This window comes from Lynx rufus, unplaced genomic scaffold (assembly GCF_022079265.1).
Source record: "Lynx rufus isolate CCGP_SWC_20201006 ecotype Redwood Valley unplaced genomic scaffold, mLynRuf1.p SCAF_4, whole genome shotgun sequence".
NCBI classification, from domain to species: domain Eukaryota; kingdom Metazoa; phylum Chordata; class Mammalia; order Carnivora; family Felidae; genus Lynx; species Lynx rufus.
In genome coordinates, this window is record NW_025814856.1 from 156,716,420 (window position 1) to 156,734,205 (window position 17,786).

Sequence of the window (17,786 nt, forward strand, 5' to 3'; positions counted from 1 at the left end):
AGGCTCCAGGCTCTGAGCCATCAGCCCAGAGCCTGACGCGGGGCTCGAACTCACGGACCGCGAGATCGTGACCTGGCCGAAGTCGGACGCTCAACCGACTGCGCCACCCAGGCGCCCCCCTCATTATGGTCTTTGTGGGCACTCAAGTCAAACTACTCCTGAGGCCGCCTTCCAAATCTTCGCTTCATTTGGCCGAAGGAGGTTTTCACTCCAACGTCAATGAAATCTATTTGCAACCAGCTAACTCTATGACCTCTCTGGGGATTTTTCATTTTGTGGATCCTCCCTGGCTAATTTCTAAGGCCCTGCCCTACTCTACCCCTGCGTTCCCCAGCTGTCTTTAGAAAGCAGACTAAATGTATCGTTAGTCTAAACACGCCTTCTAAAGCCAACGTAAGTAATTCACACCTATCCTTCCTTACACTACGGTAAGTAAATAAATTTTCTGAATTTAGATTACGTTACTGCTAAAAGCCCATCCTATGCTGAGCTTCTGGAATAACTCTAAAGAGGGCTTCCCCTCCCCCCCATCATTGTTTGTAATCACTAGAAAATTCTTCCTTTCTAAATGTGCAGTTTTACCCAACTGCCCCCGTCTTCCGGCTCCAGAGAGAAAGTGCCAGGCAGAAGACCACGCGGCTCCAGGAAGAGGCCTGCTCATCGGCCTCCTCACGTGAAACAAGAGTTTCCCTTGAGGTCGCTGCCCGTGCCATCCTCGCGAAGACCCTCCCGTTCACCTCCCAGAGAGCGTGGCTAAGTCTCCCAGCACAGTGTCCTTATTCAAGCTCAAAGACGAATAATGACACTTCTATGGGGTTTCAGTTGCTTCCAAGTTACAAAACTTCTGTTTCTTCCAGGATTCTAGTTTTGAGATTTTCTTCTGTTTCCACATCTGCACACTTAATTCATCACATAATAATATCGACATAAAAATAAACTCCCATTTCTCATAAGAAAAACAGTAACTTAATTCACAGTTAGCCTTTTTACCAACACTCAGTGCCCTAGCAGCTCCTGGGAACAGAGGTATATTAGTCATCAGATGGAATCTTCGAAACCCACGGACTCAGGGGTAAGAGGAGCCCTTGACCCCTTCTCTTCCCCTACCTGAAATCAGAGAAGGGTCTTCCTGAAACAAGAAGGGGCAGGTGGGGGCCAGCGGAGGTAAGCCCCCCGGCTCTGGAGGAGCCTCACCGCAGGGCAAGAAGTGCGGGAAGACCCTGGGGCTGGACCTCAGATCCTGAGCCCACTAGTGAGGAACCGGACAGGGAGGTGAAAGCCCCCGCATGACGTGTTGGTCCCCATGTTGACTTTCCTGACTATTTCAGAACTGGCATCCTACGAAGGAAAGTTCACTGTCAAGCTGAACGTTGTCTTACAATTTTATTCGATGCCCTCCTGCTCCTTTGCCTTTCCAAGTATGATCTATCTGTACGGGGACTGGGGAAAACATCTCAATCCATTCCCTGGGCTATGCAGTTTCAGGGGGAAAAAAAAAAAGGTCCCTGAGGTCCCTGCCTCTTCTCAGAGGGTTGCTGTCCTACCATTAAAACGTTAATTCATGACTGCCCTTTACAAAAGCTTCCCTGAAGGCCTCGGTTTAAAGGTGAATCATCTCATCTTTTTACTGTATTGGAAGGGCTCTCAGTGGATCAAGACGAATAGCAAGTTCGTCCTCGTAGCCACCGGAATGAAAAACAGCGATTCAGCTCGGATTTCTCTTTACTTTTATCTTCCGGTTAAAATATCAGGGAGTTACACTGATAAATGAGTCTTCACAGGTGGTATTTAGAATGATCTGTGCCCTGTGCTACACTTCAATTTCCCATCTTGATTTTCACGAGGAGCAAAACAAGGGAAGCTATAGGTGCAAATTCTGGGCCAAGTTATTTCTATCATTACCAATGAATTCGGCACCCCTCCCCGGCCGAGTGGAAGAGGTGCCACGCTGGATGGCGGCTGTGGGAGGCGAGAGCCTTCTGACTCGCGGCCGTCCTGGCTGCCGGAGGACCGTGCAAGGCCCCAGGTGGCACAATGATACTGGAACAGACACCGGGCCTAAGGAGTGCTTCGTGCTTGTCTAAAGCCATAGTTAATTCTACACAAATTGGCCCACCCTTTTTGCTCTCGTAGGAGATAAATCCTACCGTTTCTGACTCCTGAAGAAAGAAGCCTAAGCCAGAGGGCAACCAGACATTTTCTCCAAGGCTGACTATTACCATCTGCCGAGCCTGCAGAATTGGAAAAATCCACCTAAATGGGCCTTTGTCACATTTGGCGGGACGGCAGTAAACCCCAGGCCTGGGTTCTTGGTCCCACAAGAAGCCCTGCCACCTGGTTTTTTCTGCCTTGATGCAACGGCAGCAGCAGCAGCCCAGGTGTCTCAGGTCAGCTTCCAGGTGACCACATGGCTCATAGCATGGCACTAGACCAGGCTCAAAGTTCTCAGAAGGACCCAGCCAGCTGAGATGAGGCAGGGGAGGGGGTGAGGTTCAACAGCACAGAAGGGCAGAAGGCTACCACGGGTCCAGCCACCCCACCTAGGCTTCCAGCTCTGCCCCAAGAGTCGGTGGTAACCATCCCCGCCCTCCAGAGCTTATCGATCTACGAGGCGGTGAAGAAGAACGTTGACCAATGTCTTCTGACCGAAAGCAGAAGGGTTTTAAGGAAATAGGTCAACAGTGACAGAAAAGCTGGTCCAGGTGGCTTCTAGCTTCTGTAACTGCAGGGAGTCCTGCCGGGTACCTCACTCTCCGGTTCCCCTTCTAGAGAAGGGGCAGCCGCTAACTGGAGACACTGGGGCGAGGACAGGGGGATGGAAGCAGAGGGAGGGGGACAGAGCAAGTCTTCCAAAGGGGACCTCCGTATGACTGACTACAGAGCGACGGGGCATGCTGCTCAGTCAGCCAGAGGTGCTGTGCTGAGTTTCTGGCTGATAACGACGCTGGCAAGGGAAGGACGGCTGGGTCTCCTCACAGAGGGAATACGGGGCAGGAGGGGGAGAAGTTCTGTTCTGGGGTCAGCCGAGCCCAGGCTCACTCGTATTATTCCCCTCCGTGCCCATCCCCCAGCCCCCTGCCCGAGGGTGAGGGGGCGGCCCACAGCCGCCAGACAACCGCCTGGAAGAGTCTGCAGCTAAAGGGAACCCAGAACCCCGACCCGCCACGCAAAGGAAAGAACAGAAAACTTATTTTCACCTTACGACCTTTACATGAGCACTTATGAGCTTGGAGTTACAATTCCACAGAAACACAAGTGTTTGCATGCAGAAGGGCGCGGGGACGGACGTGCTTAAAGATAGTCCTTTCCAACAAACCCCTCAATTCCAGAGGAAGGGGGCCTGCGTCCACCAAGAGAATCCGACCTTTCCTGCTTCCGATCGACCATCCCCCTAACTTAGAAAACCTTGAGCCTTCAGATAGCACTAAAAGTCACCAGGACTTGACCCAAGTCCGAAAGGCTGCTCCTTCCCCAGAGACAAGAGAAGGTTGCTCTTCAAGGAAAGAGGCGGCGAGGCTTTTTTTGTAAACATCTATATTACTGAAATGGCTAAATCCACACTGCAGAGGAGAAAAGTGTATTAGTTGTACAGTTTACATTTCAATGCCCAACTTATTTATATATTTACATAAAAGAATCTACTTTGATTAATCAATATGTATTTGCATTTTTACATGTGAATTTCTTTAGTCGTGAATCCCCTATCTTGGAACTACAGTGAAAATATTTTTGAATAAAGCAGTGAGCCCTGAAAAGCTGTAAGACTTGTGTGCCATCCACTTGAAAGTCATTTCTCTGCTGTGTGTAGTAGCCTGGCTGGAACCTGGTCACAGACACGGATACACGGATGGCTATTCCAACAACAGAGCGAGGCAAGAAGATCGAGAGGGAAGAAATGGTCACCAACAACCCAGGAGCCCAAGTCAGAATCCTAAACTATGGCCAAAAAAAAGCCCTAACCTCTACTCACAGGAGCTGGCTTCAAATATCTACGGTCTCACCTAAGTTGGCATTCCTGGAATGCACAGCCAAAGAGAACAGGCAGGGACCCACAGGAGCCGTCCCAGACCAAAACATGTCACGGGGACACAGGTAAACTCATCACTGATGCTCGGGGGTTCCAACCACTTCTCTAGGTGAAGGCACTATCAAATTCGCTCTCCAACAAACGTGTTCTGTCTCTGGCCCCAACTGCTTAGCTCAAGGCGTGTCAACTCTGCTGACAAGAAATCTGTTTGTGAGGGCTCCAGACTGGTACACGGTCTTGTTCCATGCTTCAAACTCCGAGTAACCAGCTCCGGATCCTTGCTGGAATGTGGAATCCAGTGAATCTCTGTTTTGATCCCGAGGCTCTGCTGGTGATATGTCCAGAGAACTCTCAGAGAAACGTCTTCTGCTCTATCCTCTTTGAACCCCAACTGCTCTACCTTTGGTGGGAACGAACATTGCTCTAAGAGCATAGTTAGCCCTTAAAGGAAGCTCAATTGTAAAATGAATTTGCTTGCAAGCTCCAGGGCCATCCCTGAAGGAGTGGGATTCAGAGAAAGGAGGAGTTTTACATTGAGTGGCCACCGTTAATGTACTCTGAGGAAAGTTTCAACGCTTCAGGCTACAATTTTAGTTTCCAGCTGGCTGGTAAGAAACCTCTTCTTGTCATTCTGTCCTTAGAGAAGCTCATGCTTTGTGACGGAAACATCCTCTTGTTCCTCTTTGAGGTCTCCACTCACGTGAACAGAGAAGACAGATTTGCCCCAGCGAACAGGAAAAGGGATCTGATCCCAACACTGGACTCCCAGAACTGATGAAACACCTCGAAAAGTCATGAGCTCTAGCTTCCACCTTGAGGAGATGCACGTACAAGGCCACCCTGGACAGAATACCGCAAGGGACGAACTCCTGGAGACTTTCTGAACAGCCCACCCCAGTGTTTCCGAGCTCAGCCCGCTCCCAGTGACACATGGCCTTCACCACATCCCCTCAAGTCACTCGACCAGGACGCAAGAGAAGCCACTCGGATAACGCCTATGACAAAACCCAGGCAGTAGCTCTGGGAGAAAGTGGTCCATTCCAACATGGCACCAGGGCAGGGCACAAAACCAAGGTGGTCTCATCTTACCACTAGGAAGGAAGGGAGAAAGGAGATTGCAAAAAAATCACATTTGTTGGGAAGTATAAACCATATTCCTTCGTGTCAACTTAATAAAAAAGGAGGTCCTTGGGGGCCCAGTGTGAACTCCCCACATGAGGAGCGGCTCACCGGTCTGGGCTCACTCTTCCTATGGGCAGCAGGGGTTGTCAATGACCAACATGACGTCGATGCCATAGGCCTCCAGCAGGTCCATCAGAAAGCTCCGGTCCCCTTGGGGGTCTAGACCCATGCCCCGGGCGTGCTCAGCGGTCAGGGTTTTGTCTTGACTGGCGGACACCTCCAACAGAGTCTGAAATATCCGGTTGTTCTGCTCTAGGAAAAACCTGTGTTCACAAGATAAGACACACGGAAGGGAAGGCAGAAAAAAAAAAAAAGGGTCACCAAATAATCCACACATGGGGAACCAAAACTACATTGCTTTAATATGCTTTTAAATGGTTTCAAAAATCAGAATGATCTCTAAAAAATAAGAAAATTAGGACCAAAGTTCAAGGGTTACTAAAGTGACACCAACTTTTAGCAAAGAAACCGCTGGCATTAATCATGGTATGAACTGCAAAGTCCCCAAACTTGGGGACTTTTGGCCTGCCTGCCAAAAACACACTTTCCTATGGAAGGTTACTACATACACTGTGTTCTTTGTTCTGCTTAGTCAGAAGGGGAAGAGAAAGAAAAGACAAAACCCTAAAAAAATCCTGATGATCCAGCTCTGAGGTCAAGACTTAACGTGAGAAACTAAAATTCACCTTCAAAGCCCAGGACAGGTCACTGGGGCCAGCAGCACAGACGAGCCTTAGCGGGGACAGAGCAGGGCCCTGAGAGGCTCTCCAGCCTGAGAGCCACCGCAGAGCACGCCAGGCTGTGGCTGGCCGTCCACGAAGAGGTGGGGCTCGGGGCTGGGGCAGGCACGGGGATGTCTTGTAGCCACCACGGCTGGGAGTGAAAGGCCAAGGGGCCATGGAGCCCCACTGTAGGCACCAATACTGCCCTAGCTCCCCACCATCCTCGGGTATTTCTTTCCCTTTGGTTACTTTTTTTGTGTGTCGGGGGGGGGGTATTATACACAGAGTGTGACTTACGTGTCACCGATTTATGGTGCCACGTAAATTTGAGCCATGTTCAGAAAAGGCGTGAACTGTCTAGACTTTTCAGATGTATTCCAAGGGGCTCTCCGGTTCCACCAAGGCACCTAAGTGCCCAAAGAAGTTCTAACTGCTCGTGAATTTCAGGTGCAGTGGAACGCATCAGACCCTGACGAGCCTCCTGGCTCGCCGCTCATTTCCGGAAACTTGCACCTCTCAGCATCGTGCATGGGTGGGGAGGTACGCTTTAGTAGAATCCAAGAACTACACCTCTGTTGAAATGTCCACATTAAGTTCTCAACATCCAAGCCAGAGATGGTTCTCGCTGCAAGTGCCATGTTCCTCACCCCGACCCCAGGGCCTGGGGAAGGAAGGCCAGACAGGAAGCCAGGAGAATTGGTTTCCGTTCCAATCACAGCTCTGTCCGCCCTGCCGAGCGCTGTTTCACAAGCTGCTCAGAAGTTACATAAATGCTGTAAGGTATGAAGACTATGGCTCCTGCCCCCGAACACGAACCGACACATCTGGAGGCAGGGGATTTCATTAGGTTCAAAAGTTAACATTTCTGATCGTCCCGTAACACTGAGCGCAAGGAACTCTTTATTCGAGCGAAGCAACGGATGAGAAGCCCCCGCGCCCTGCAGGGCAGACGCTTCTGGGCAGTGGACATCTGGATGCACACGCTCAATGGAAAGATAAAACATCAGGACTTGCGTTTTTCTCTTCCCTGTCCGCTGGGTGTCCCCCAGTGGCATTTAGGGCTCACGGTGGACTCCACACGGAGCCCAGCTCTCAGTGTACCCGGCAGCGATAAAGGCCATCCCTGGCCTGCCAAGCGTGACACGGGAGGGGTCGAGGCCCAAGGCGGCGAGCGCTCAGGGATCCCCGGGGAAGCCCCACGACCGCTGCCCGGGCTGACTTACAGCACAAAGAGGTCCTCCTCACAGGGGGTGTAGTCGTCTTCCAGCTCCTGGGAGTACAGCAGCATCTGCCTGTGGTGAAGGAGGCCCCCGTCACGCTCCGGTGCCGTCACAGGACCCCGGACATCGGCCAGGTCGTGGGTCAGGCACCTGCACGGGGCGGGCGGCCCCTGCCTCCGGCCCGAAAGCAGGGAGACCGGAAGGGAATCAACGGGCCTTGGAGCCAAAGCCCCCAGGGTCCAGGGCCAGCTCTGCCCCTGGGTGACCTCAGGCAAGTGGCAATCTTTCATAACTGCCCCTAAAACAGGGATAGGGATGGTGATGGTATTTATTTCGCCACCGGTACCAGGGGGTGCCGTTTACTTTACGGGGTAACCAAACTCCTGAGAACCGCGGGAGATGATGCAGAGGCAAGCTGCCAACACTGTGCTCGCCAGGTGCTCGCGCTCTTCCCTGGGCCTCCCCGGTTCCGAGCCCATCAGCCAGAGGTCACCTCCACACGCTCGCCGCCCGCGTATCAGGCCAACACGCCGGGAGCCCGGCTTCGTCCGCCCCGGGCTCCCCTTCGTCCCCCACCTCCCGGGCAGTCGGCCGGCCCGGCTGAACTGAGAAGGGCAGTGCCCCGGGGCCGTCTCTCTCAGGGTGTGCTGGCCTTGGCCGCGCCCGCCACCCCGCGTGGGCACGCACGTGCCGGGACCGGCTCCCGCTACCTCTGCTCGTTGAGCCGCCGGTACTTCTCCCGGTCGGCGCTGTTGATCCTCAGCAAGGGCTGCAGGTGGCCGTGGTGCGTCTTCACATTCTGGTTATCCACGTAGACGTCATACAGTTCCCGCTTCTCCTCGAAAATCTTCTCCGTGGTGCCTGTGACAGCCAAGCTCAGGGTATGGGAACCCGGAGGCCATCGCTGAGAGGCAGCAGCCCGACCCCGCCGGGGAAACAAGGGGTCCGGGAGCCCCGCACTGCGAGGAGAGGAGAAGGGGACCCTGGGAGCGAGCGGGAGCCCCGCACTGCGAGGAGAGGAGACGGGGCCCCCGGGAGCGAGCGGGAAGGCCAGAGCCTGGCTTCTGGCAGAGCCGGCCCGGGGACCTGGGGCAAGGATGTGCGGGCGGGGTGCAGGGAGGGCCCCGTACTCACAGGCCACATAGGACACCTCTACCTCCAGGCTCTCGATGTCGGCCACGTTCACGTAGAAGAAAGGCTTGGACTCAGGAATGGCGCCCCCGATGCCAGGCAGGGAGACATTGGCCAGGCAGCAGCAGCAGTACACTGTGGGACAGGGGAGGTGAGAGAGGAGTGTGGCCCGCCCCCCTCGGAGCAGTCAGCCTCCGAGGACGACGCCGTGGAGGGCTTGGCTCTGCGCTGTCCCGGCACCGGAGTCACAGGAGGCTCTGGCATTCTGAGGGGTGCGGCGGGGGCACGAGCCTCTCAGGCCCCACAGCGGAACCGGACCTCCAGTCGCGCCAACGGTGCCTCACCCCCTCCAGCTTCGCGTCCCGCTTAGGCTCTGGCACTGCTGACCTTCCCCCGTCTCTGAACCCCCGCCTGCGATAACCCCTGTTTCTCCCGGCTCCCTCCCTGCTTCTGATGGCCCCACCGCAGTCTCCTCTGTCCTCCACCATTACTGCTCCACCTCCTGTGCCCGCATCACCTCCCTGCACTCGCGCTCTTCCCGGGTGACGCCATCGGTCCCGCGGTCACTGGCACTCCACAACGCCGGCCTCGCTTTCCCCCCAAGTCCTGACCCACCCGCACCAGCGCCTGTGTCCACCTCACGGAGGCCTCACAGCAGACACGCACCGTATTCAAAGCCAGTGCTGTCATTCCACCCCCTACTCCTCCTGGACCCTCATCTGGTGGCCCCCCCATCCTCGTCATCCTGGACCCCTCCTCCATTACCTCACACACATCAGAACCTTCCAACCCAATCACACACCAACTCCTGCCAAGTTTTCCTCTTTACTGTATCAGAATCCCCATCTCCTCTCGCCACCTACCTCTTACTAGACCACGGATGCGTCCCCCAACCAACCTTCTTCACAGCCGCCAGAACCCACATTCTAGAATGCAAGTCCGGCCCTGGCATTCCCAGGCTGAAAACCTGGGACCCTCCTGGGACAGCCCCAACATTTCTGAACTCGGTCAACAATGCAATGACTCGAGCAGTTTCTGCCCCGAGAAACTCACGACACAACACCCGACCTTGGTGTTTAGTTACCTCTATAACATACAACACCCACAGGAGGGGGAGAAAATATCAAAATGCGCTTTCGAAGTAAGGCAAATTTCCAAAGGATGAGGATCTGTTCTCCAAAGAACTTGATAAACTGAGACATGCAGCCGGCTGGGTGAGTGATCTGAAAAAATAAAGGAGAGGAGAAGAGCTTGTTAAAAAATGTGAAAAACGTTCCGTGCAGATGTGTGCTAACCACTCCCCACACCCCTGCACCACAGACATCACAAAGTACAACCAACAGATGCATTAAGGGATGGTTACTTCCACACAAGATGGTATTTTTCACTCTAAAGTCTCACCTTTATGCCGGGTTTCGATACTGCAACAGCTCCCCTGATACAGTGAGGTCTGAGTTTAGGGATCATTAAGTACTCAGGAGAGAGAGGCACAGAGGACACAAGGCTGAACCTAACTTTTGAAGAGTCAGAAAAGTCTCTGAAATGACAGTACCTCTCAATGAGAACATCCAACTCGAAACCGTGATTGAGCCCTGGAAGGAGTACAGTGACGAGCCAACGGTCTCATATCAGCTCCCCAAGTACTCAGGGACCCGCTGCCGTGTGAAATGAGGGGTTGTGCAGGCAGGAAGACCCCACGCCCCCTGCCCCCTCCCCGGCCTGACCACCACTGCACGTCGGGTCCAGCCTCTTCCTTCTCGATAAATGCAAGAGCCTATCGGCCCCTGCAGACTGCTTCTAGGAGCCCTGAGCCAGGAATACCCCAGAAGCTCTGACCTCAGAAAAGCTGAATTCCAACCCGGCTCTGCCATTTAGTAAGGAAAGGCCTTGAGAAAGAAGCCAACCTTTCCGGTTCACTTTCCGCATGCGAAACGGGGAGGCCATCCCATCCCTCACATGGCTCTCCAGGATTATGAGAGAAAACACATGGATTATGAGAGAAAACACAGGAGCTGATGCAACAAATAAATGCGCAGCGTCACTTCCAAGCACAAGTGTCAGAAGCAGTATCGTTCACCACCCCTGGGGGGCGCCGGTGAGAGCACTTCAGAGGAGCGGTACCCACACCAAGGCAGAGTGCTGGGCCTGCTGGCTAGGAGACCTTGAGACACGCAGCACCAGAGCCTCCCTTTCCCAGGCAGCACTCCAGCACCACTGCCTCTCAGTTGTCCCGAGTGGGCAGAAAGGCTGCCCTCCGCTGAGGGTCCCTGTCCTGCTCCTGTGCCTACCCCTCTCCCAGATCTCCAGGGGCAGAGGCGCTGAGCCACCGCATCTGGTCAGATTCCTACAATCACAATCTTTCACAAAAGTCCAAAGGTAACGACCTAACATTCACTACTAGGTATTTATCCAAAGGATACCAAAATGCTGATTCAAAGGGGCACATGCACCTCAATACTTACAGCAGTGTGCTATCAACGATAGCTGAACTACGTAAAGAGCCCATATGTCCATCAACTGATAAATGGATAAAGAAGATGTAATACACACACACACACACACACACACACACACACACACACACACTGAATACTACTCCACAATCAAAAAGAATGAAATCTTGCCATTTGGTATGACATGCATGAAGCTAGAGCGTATTATGCTAAGTGAAATAAGTCAGAGAAAGACAAATATCATATGATTTCACTCATACATGGAATTTAAGAAACAAAGCAAATGAACATAGGGAAAGGGAAGCAAAAATAAGACGACAGAGAGGGAGGCAAACCACGAGACTCTTAACTACAGAGAACAAACTGAGGGTTGCTGGAGGGGAGGTGGGTGGGGGGATGGGCTAGATGGGGATGGGTGTTAAGGAGGGCACTTGTTCTGATGAGCACTGGGTATTATGTGTAAGTGATGAATCACTGAGTTCTACCCCTGAAACCAAAACTACACTGTACGTTAACTAACTTGAATTTAAATAAGAAAGAAACAAAGGCAACTATAGAGGAAAGGGAGCCCAGGCCTGTTCAGGTCCCTCCCAGTTCCCCTCCACTGATCCTCAGGCCCCAAGCCCCAAGCACCGGGAAGGCCTGCCAGCATTTTGTCCAAACGTGTCCTGGCCCCAGGATCCCAGAATAAATGACCAATCCTTAATTCTGATCTTATTCATTCATTCATGAATGCATGGACGCACACACACAAGAAATAGTTCTCACATACTTTGCACAAACACTGTTTAGTCTCAGCCCAACAATGAATGGCAAGGCCCAGCCCCTGCCCCCATATAGCATGGAGACTACTAGAAGAAGCAGGTGCACACGTGAGCCAATCCCAGCCTGAGAGCCAAAATGGGAGAGGGCAGGGCTGCAGGAGGGCACAGGAGAGACTGATTCTAGAGAGACAGGGAAGACTTCCTGGAGGCAGCGTGTCTCATCTTTGACACGAAGGGTAACTGGAGGGAGGGCGTTCTTGGTGGCGGGACCAGCGCGTGCCGAGACCCGGAGATAGGACACAACTGCCAGTAGCTGAGGCGCTGGGCCTGGGCTGCGCCAGGGCGATGATGAAAGTGGCCACGATGAGGAAGAGCCACCCTCTTCTGGAGGCCGCAGCAGAGAACACGCACCCCTCTCGACCTGACCCTGTCCGACCACACGACACAACAGACATTTCTCCTCTTAAAATCCACCTCTCCCTTCTGGGCCTCGTTCTGCTGCAGGTTTTACAAGGAACTCTTTCCCTGGCTTGTGCCGGCAACGCCTGGGCTCTCTCTGTCCCTCGCCTCTCCTGTGCCCCCGCCCTGGGACTCCGTCTGCTCCTTTCTCTCTCTCCCCACTTGTCCACTTCCCAAGGAGGGGCCTCTACCAGCCGCTGCTGGACCCCTCCGAGCGGCCTCTGGCCGTCCTTCCTCCCTTGCCAGTTAGTGTTGACTCTGCAACAGCCTTAGATCTGACCCCGACTTTACATGTTCTTCATACATGTGTTCACTCTGTAAAAATTCACTTAACTATATATGTATGGTGTTCTTTTAACTTGTGGGGACGAAATACGGTGTTTCAATAGACAGCTTACAGACAAATTTCTTTATATGTACCTATATGTGATAGTCCATAAACAGCCAGTGGAATCATATCATATATTCATTGTTTCAGTGCTGCCATTTTTTCTCTGGTCCTTTCCTGTTTTATATATATAAGCACCATCCCTCCATACCTTATCTCATCCCCAGGTAATACATACATTAATAACCTAGTATATACACCCAAACACTGCCTCATGTTTATATATGCACGTATGTATATATATCATCTCTGCACCTGAGGCTGTCATTATTTTACAAAAGCGTATGATCGTATCACAAACGGTTTTCTGTACTTTGCTATTCTCACACAAAAACACTTGCTGGTAAACCTTGCACGTCAACTATGTATGCTCTAATGCGTTATTTATAATGGCTGTATGATATATGGGGCATTCTAATTTTCCACCGCTCTACACGATGCTGACTTAAACATTCTTATACAGACATCATTATATTCTGTTGGGTTATAAATATAGGGCAGATCCTAAGGGGTGGGATTGCTAACACAAAGGGTACTTGTATTTTCAATAGGTACTAACAAATTGATTTTGATTTTTTTTAATGTTTTTATGTATTTATGTTTGAGAGACAGAGAGAGAGAGAGCGAGAGCGAGCAGGGAAAGGGCAGAGAGAGAGGGAGACAGAATCCCAAGCAGGCTCCATACTGTCAGCAGAGAGCCCGATGTGGGGCTCAAACCCACGAACTGTGAGATCATGACCTGAGCCGAAACCAAGAGCTGGACGCTTAACCAAATGAGCCACCCAGGCACCCCCTAACAAATTTGGAAGACCAGTCACATCTCCATCTGCAACCAACAAAGTACACTTCTTCCCACATCACATCAACTAGAGTTTGGTAGGCATGTTAATGAGCAGCCCTCACTAGAGAAAAGCAGATGGCGATTTTACTTTCTCTCCTCTGTCCCTCCTTTGTGGCCTGTTAGGGAGAGGAATCTGGGGACACCCAGGTCAGATGCTGGTGACCCAGGTCACCTTGCTTAGGGTTCAAGATAGCCCAGCAGCAATGGACTCAGAGCAAAAGCTGGGTCAGAGTTTGGAGTGGTGAGAAAAGGAGCAGGGTTCAGTCAATACAGACCCAGAATCGCCCTAATGACCCTCTGACCGTTTCTTGATTATTGCCTCTCAGGGCATGCCATGGGGTGGGGAAATCCTTAAACTATGTTCCCTGGACTCCCATGGCAGCTGGCTTCCAGTTAAGTTCGTCCGCGGGAGGCAATGACTGGGGACTGGAAGGCAGAAGGCAGGGAGAGGGAGCTCTCCGCTTTCTCACTCATGCTGGTATTTTGCCAGCAGCAGAGGACGCGTCTGATTCTAACCTCCAGTTTCTCCCAGCAGCCGCAGCTCCAGCTGAGCCAGAACCCCAGAGGGTCCGGCAACAGCAGGTGCGCAGTGCCGAAGACACCTGAGCACAGGCTGTGTAGGACTCCTCCTCAGGATGCCACGGTTTTGATAACATCACCTCTCCAGTTACCCCAGCCCCGTGAGGGTGTGACAGGAGTCTGGAAGAGGGCCCTGAGTAATCCCCACCTCTTGGTATTTACAGCCGTACGTAATCCCCTCTTCCTCTTGAGTAACTTGCTTTGACCAACAGAATATGGCAACATTGCAGGGCTGTCACTTCTATAATTAGGTTACAAAGGATTCTGATTTCCCTTTTGTTTTCACTTGCTGCCTTTGACGAAGCAAGCCACCATGTTGGAGAGACCCACCTGGCTATGGACTGAGGACAACAAAGAGGCGGAGGTACCGAGGGCCTTGGTCCACTAGCCTTCAAGGAAACCAATCCTCCAACAGTCACATGAGCCCAGAAGTGGATACTGCCCCCGCCCCAGTCAAGCCTTCGGACAAGCCCCCAACCCTGGCCGATACCCTGCCCGTGGTGTCATGGGAGACCATGAAGCAGAGGACCCAGCCAAAACATGCCTGAATTCCTAGTTCACAGACCCTGTGAGATAACACCTTTGTGCTATTTCAAACAGTGAATTTGGGGATAATTTTTAATGCGGCGATAACTAATACAAGGTGGTAGCCGTCTCCAATTAGAAGTATCTGTATTACCTTGCTCCCTTTTTGCTCCTTCAGTCTTCCAGTGCCTAGATCACGGATTCCCGGTATGGAAGTAGCCTGGAATATCTAACATAGTTTGTGTTTTCCTGACGAGACCCTAACTGGTACTTATTAGGGTCCACATTCCACGGTCTAGTGTTTAAGGTTCTCTACCATTTGATTCCAATCTATTTTTCCACTCTCTTCTCTCCTGCTCAGTGGACACAGGAATTCCGTCCCAGTCCAGGTACAGGAAGACCTCGTTTTATTGCACTTCACTTTATCAGGCTGTGCAGACTGCTTTTTTTTTTTTTTTTATAAAATCAAAGTCTGTCTGTCTGGCAACCTTGCATCGAGCCAGCCTATTGGTGCCATTTTCCAATGGCAATTGCTCATGTCACATCTCTGTGTCACATTTTAGTAATTCTCACCATATTTCAAGTTTTTCATTATTATTTTTTTTGTGATGGTCAACTGTGATCAGTGATTATGACTCATTGAAAGCACAGATGATGGTTAGCATTTTTTAGCAATAAAGTATGGTTTAATTAAGGGATGTGCATTGTTTTTCAGGCATGGTGCTATTGCATACTTAATAAACTACAGCACAGTATAAACATAACTTGTGAATGCACTGGGCAACCAGAAATTTCATCTGACTCACTTTACTGCGGCTTTTGCTTTCCTGCATGGCCTGGAGCGGAACCCGCGGGATCTCAGGCATGCCTGTGGCCTGCTCATGCTCCATGAACCTGCCTGTGCCTTTGCACGCCTACCCCTCCACAAAGGTGGTGGGCTAAGCAGCTGGCACTGACTCTGGCACCAGTCCTGTGTTTAAGTCCTGGCTCTATCTCCTACTAGCTGTAAGGCCCTAGGTAAGTCACTGGACCTTTACAGACCACAGTTGGCTGATCTGGAAACAGAGAGTAAACAATCATTTACTTTAAAATATGCCGCAATCGAGGCGCCTGGGCAGCCCGGTCGGTTAAGCGTCTGACTTTGGCTCAGGTCACGATCTCACCGTTTTGTGAGTTCGTGCCTCGCGTTGGGCTCTGTGCTGACAACTCAGAGCCTGGAGCCTGCTTCAGGTTCTGTGTCACCCCCTTTCTCTCTCTGCCCCTCCCCTGCTCATATTCTCTTTCAAAAATAAACAAACATTAAAATTAAAATTAAGACAAAATATGCTGCAACAGGTATAGATAAATAGCTGGCAGAAAGCCAGCCTCACAGGAGGGGCTGAGAAGGTGACGGCCCCCACTGGCCTGTTCCCTCAGTCTGGAACCAGCCTCCCTCACTTCTCACCTGGCCAAATACTTCGGGGACTAACCCTTCTTCCAAGAAGCCTTTCCAGAGTTTACCCTTAAAGCCCTGGCATAATTTCTCTCCGGGGAGCCCTAGGTTTCTCCTGAAGTACCTTGTGGCCACCTACAGGGGAGGGAGAAGGAGGAGCTTCGTGTTCACAGTCATCTCTGTACCCTACCAATGCCTCACGCTTGTCAACTGTAAGCGAACATATTCTAGTACACAAGCTAAGTGCTTCAGAAAAAGTGCATCGCAAAGTCATATCAAGAATACGGTAACTACAGGGAGCCTGGCTGGCTCAGCTGGTAGAACACGCGACTCTTGATATTGGGTTGTAAATTTGAGCCCCATGGAGGGTGTAGAGAGTACTAAAAAATAAAATCTTTTTTTAAAAAAATATTTATTTACTTTTGAGAGAGAGAGAGAGAGAGAGAGAGAGAGAGAGAGAGAGCAGGGGGAGGGGCACAGAGAGAGGGAGACACAGAATCCAAAGCAGCTCCAGGCTCTGAGCTGTCAACGCAGAGCCTGATGTGGGGCCTGAACCCATGACTGGTGAGATCATGACCTGAGCCAACGTCGAATGCCTAACCGACTGAGCCGCTCAGGTGTCCCAAAAATAAAATCTTAAAATAATAATAATATGGTAACTACGAAATACAACATGTGTTCATCAAATTCTCCATCTTTCGTCTTTTCGACTCCAACGTCTGGCTTTAAATATCTAAAGCAAACAGCAGAAACAAATCCACTTCTTCTCTGCTAGGAATCTACCACAACTGGCCTGCCCTATCATCCTATATGGCTTTGCACCATGGTTCTAGAAAGGTCTGGAAAGCATATGTGTTTTCAAAGAACCCAAATGCTTACATCAGAAACCTATTCCATCAAAATCAGACTCTGGGCATAAGCCCAAGACGTCAATTCCTTATGAATCAAAAAACTAATCAACAACCATTGTAGCAGACACGAGCCCAGGCCCACGCGAGCGCCTGGCCAGCCTCACCTTCATCTCAGGGTACATGTATCGGTGGATGGAAGGCAGCCAGTAGACAGGGGGCAGGCTGCCGCCTCTCCCCGGACCGGCATGGAGCACCCCTTTCTTGTCCTCATAGAACGCAGCCAGATGAGAGTAATGTCCTGGCGTCTCCAGCTGGTGTCTGCAAACACACACGCACACACAGTGAGAACAGCTCTGGCCCCGGCTCTGCCCCTCGGTCGCCCTGTCCCAAGGGCTGGAACCCTTGGGGACGAAGTGATAAACCAAAAAGACCCTCATTTCGAGGTTGCCCAGAACGCCCCCTTGGGGGTTACAGAAGATCCTCACGTGGGGTCTGGTTCTCCCTGACACCATGGGACACACGCCTCCTCGAGGGAAACCGCCAGAAAGTACAGACCGTGACTAATGTTTATTGTTCTCCAGCAAGGTGTGCTGAAGAGGGTGTGGCGCCTCCCAGGGAAGGCTGAGCCAAGGGACAACGTGGAAGGCCACAAATCCCCTGCTTACAGCTGCTCTCTGCTGAGAAACCATGCTTGTTTGCTTCGTTATAGAAGACTCAGAGGGAACTTACCCCTCAACGTCTCAAATGAGGGAAAACAATTATTGGATGTCACCAGGCCTCAGACTTTCTGCATCAAGTAATAAAATTATTAAAAAAGGAAGGAAGGAAGGAAGGAAGGAAGGAAGGAAGGAAGGAAGGAAGGACGGACTGACTCAGAATCTCTTATTTTCCCACCCACCTGCTCGGGCCCACAGAGACTGGGCTGTGAGGAACCCTGTCAACCGACCGCAAGACCAAGAAAGCCTCAGTGAAGCCCTGGGCCATTTGGACAATGGAGAATCCTGCCTTCGAGTCAAGCGCAGGAGTGCTGTGGGCGCTATGTTTGATAGGGGTGTTATGGGTCCAACTGTCCCCCTCCAACCCCACCAGAAACAAGATCAGCTGGAGTCCTAACTTCCCAGTACCTAAGAATGTGACCCTCTCTAGAGACAAGTGTCTTTACAGAGTCAAGTTGAAGTGAAGTAATTGTGGTGGGTCCCAAGCCAATATGAC

At 51.6% G+C, this 17,786-nt stretch overlaps 1 protein-coding gene across 1 annotated transcript in view; it reads right to left on the reverse strand.

Annotated features, from left to right (window-relative positions):
* Positions 1–63: 63 nt before the first annotated feature.
* The window catches only part of DENND11 (DENN domain containing 11), a 44,457-nt gene continuing 26,734 nt past the window's right edge, over positions 64–17,786 (reverse strand). The window contains exons 4-9 of the mRNA XM_047095065.1: positions 16,739–16,892; positions 9,367–9,505; positions 8,286–8,417; positions 7,862–8,012; positions 7,155–7,223; positions 64–5,472 (exon numbers count right to left, since the gene is read on the reverse strand). Of these exons, the coding sequence (XP_046951021.1) occupies positions 5,277–5,472; positions 7,155–7,223; positions 7,862–8,012; positions 8,286–8,417; positions 9,367–9,505; positions 16,739–16,892 (841 nt within the window). The 3' untranslated portion in view covers positions 64–5,276. The remainder of the gene's footprint in view (positions 5,473–7,154; positions 7,224–7,861; positions 8,013–8,285; positions 8,418–9,366; positions 9,506–16,738; positions 16,893–17,786) is intronic.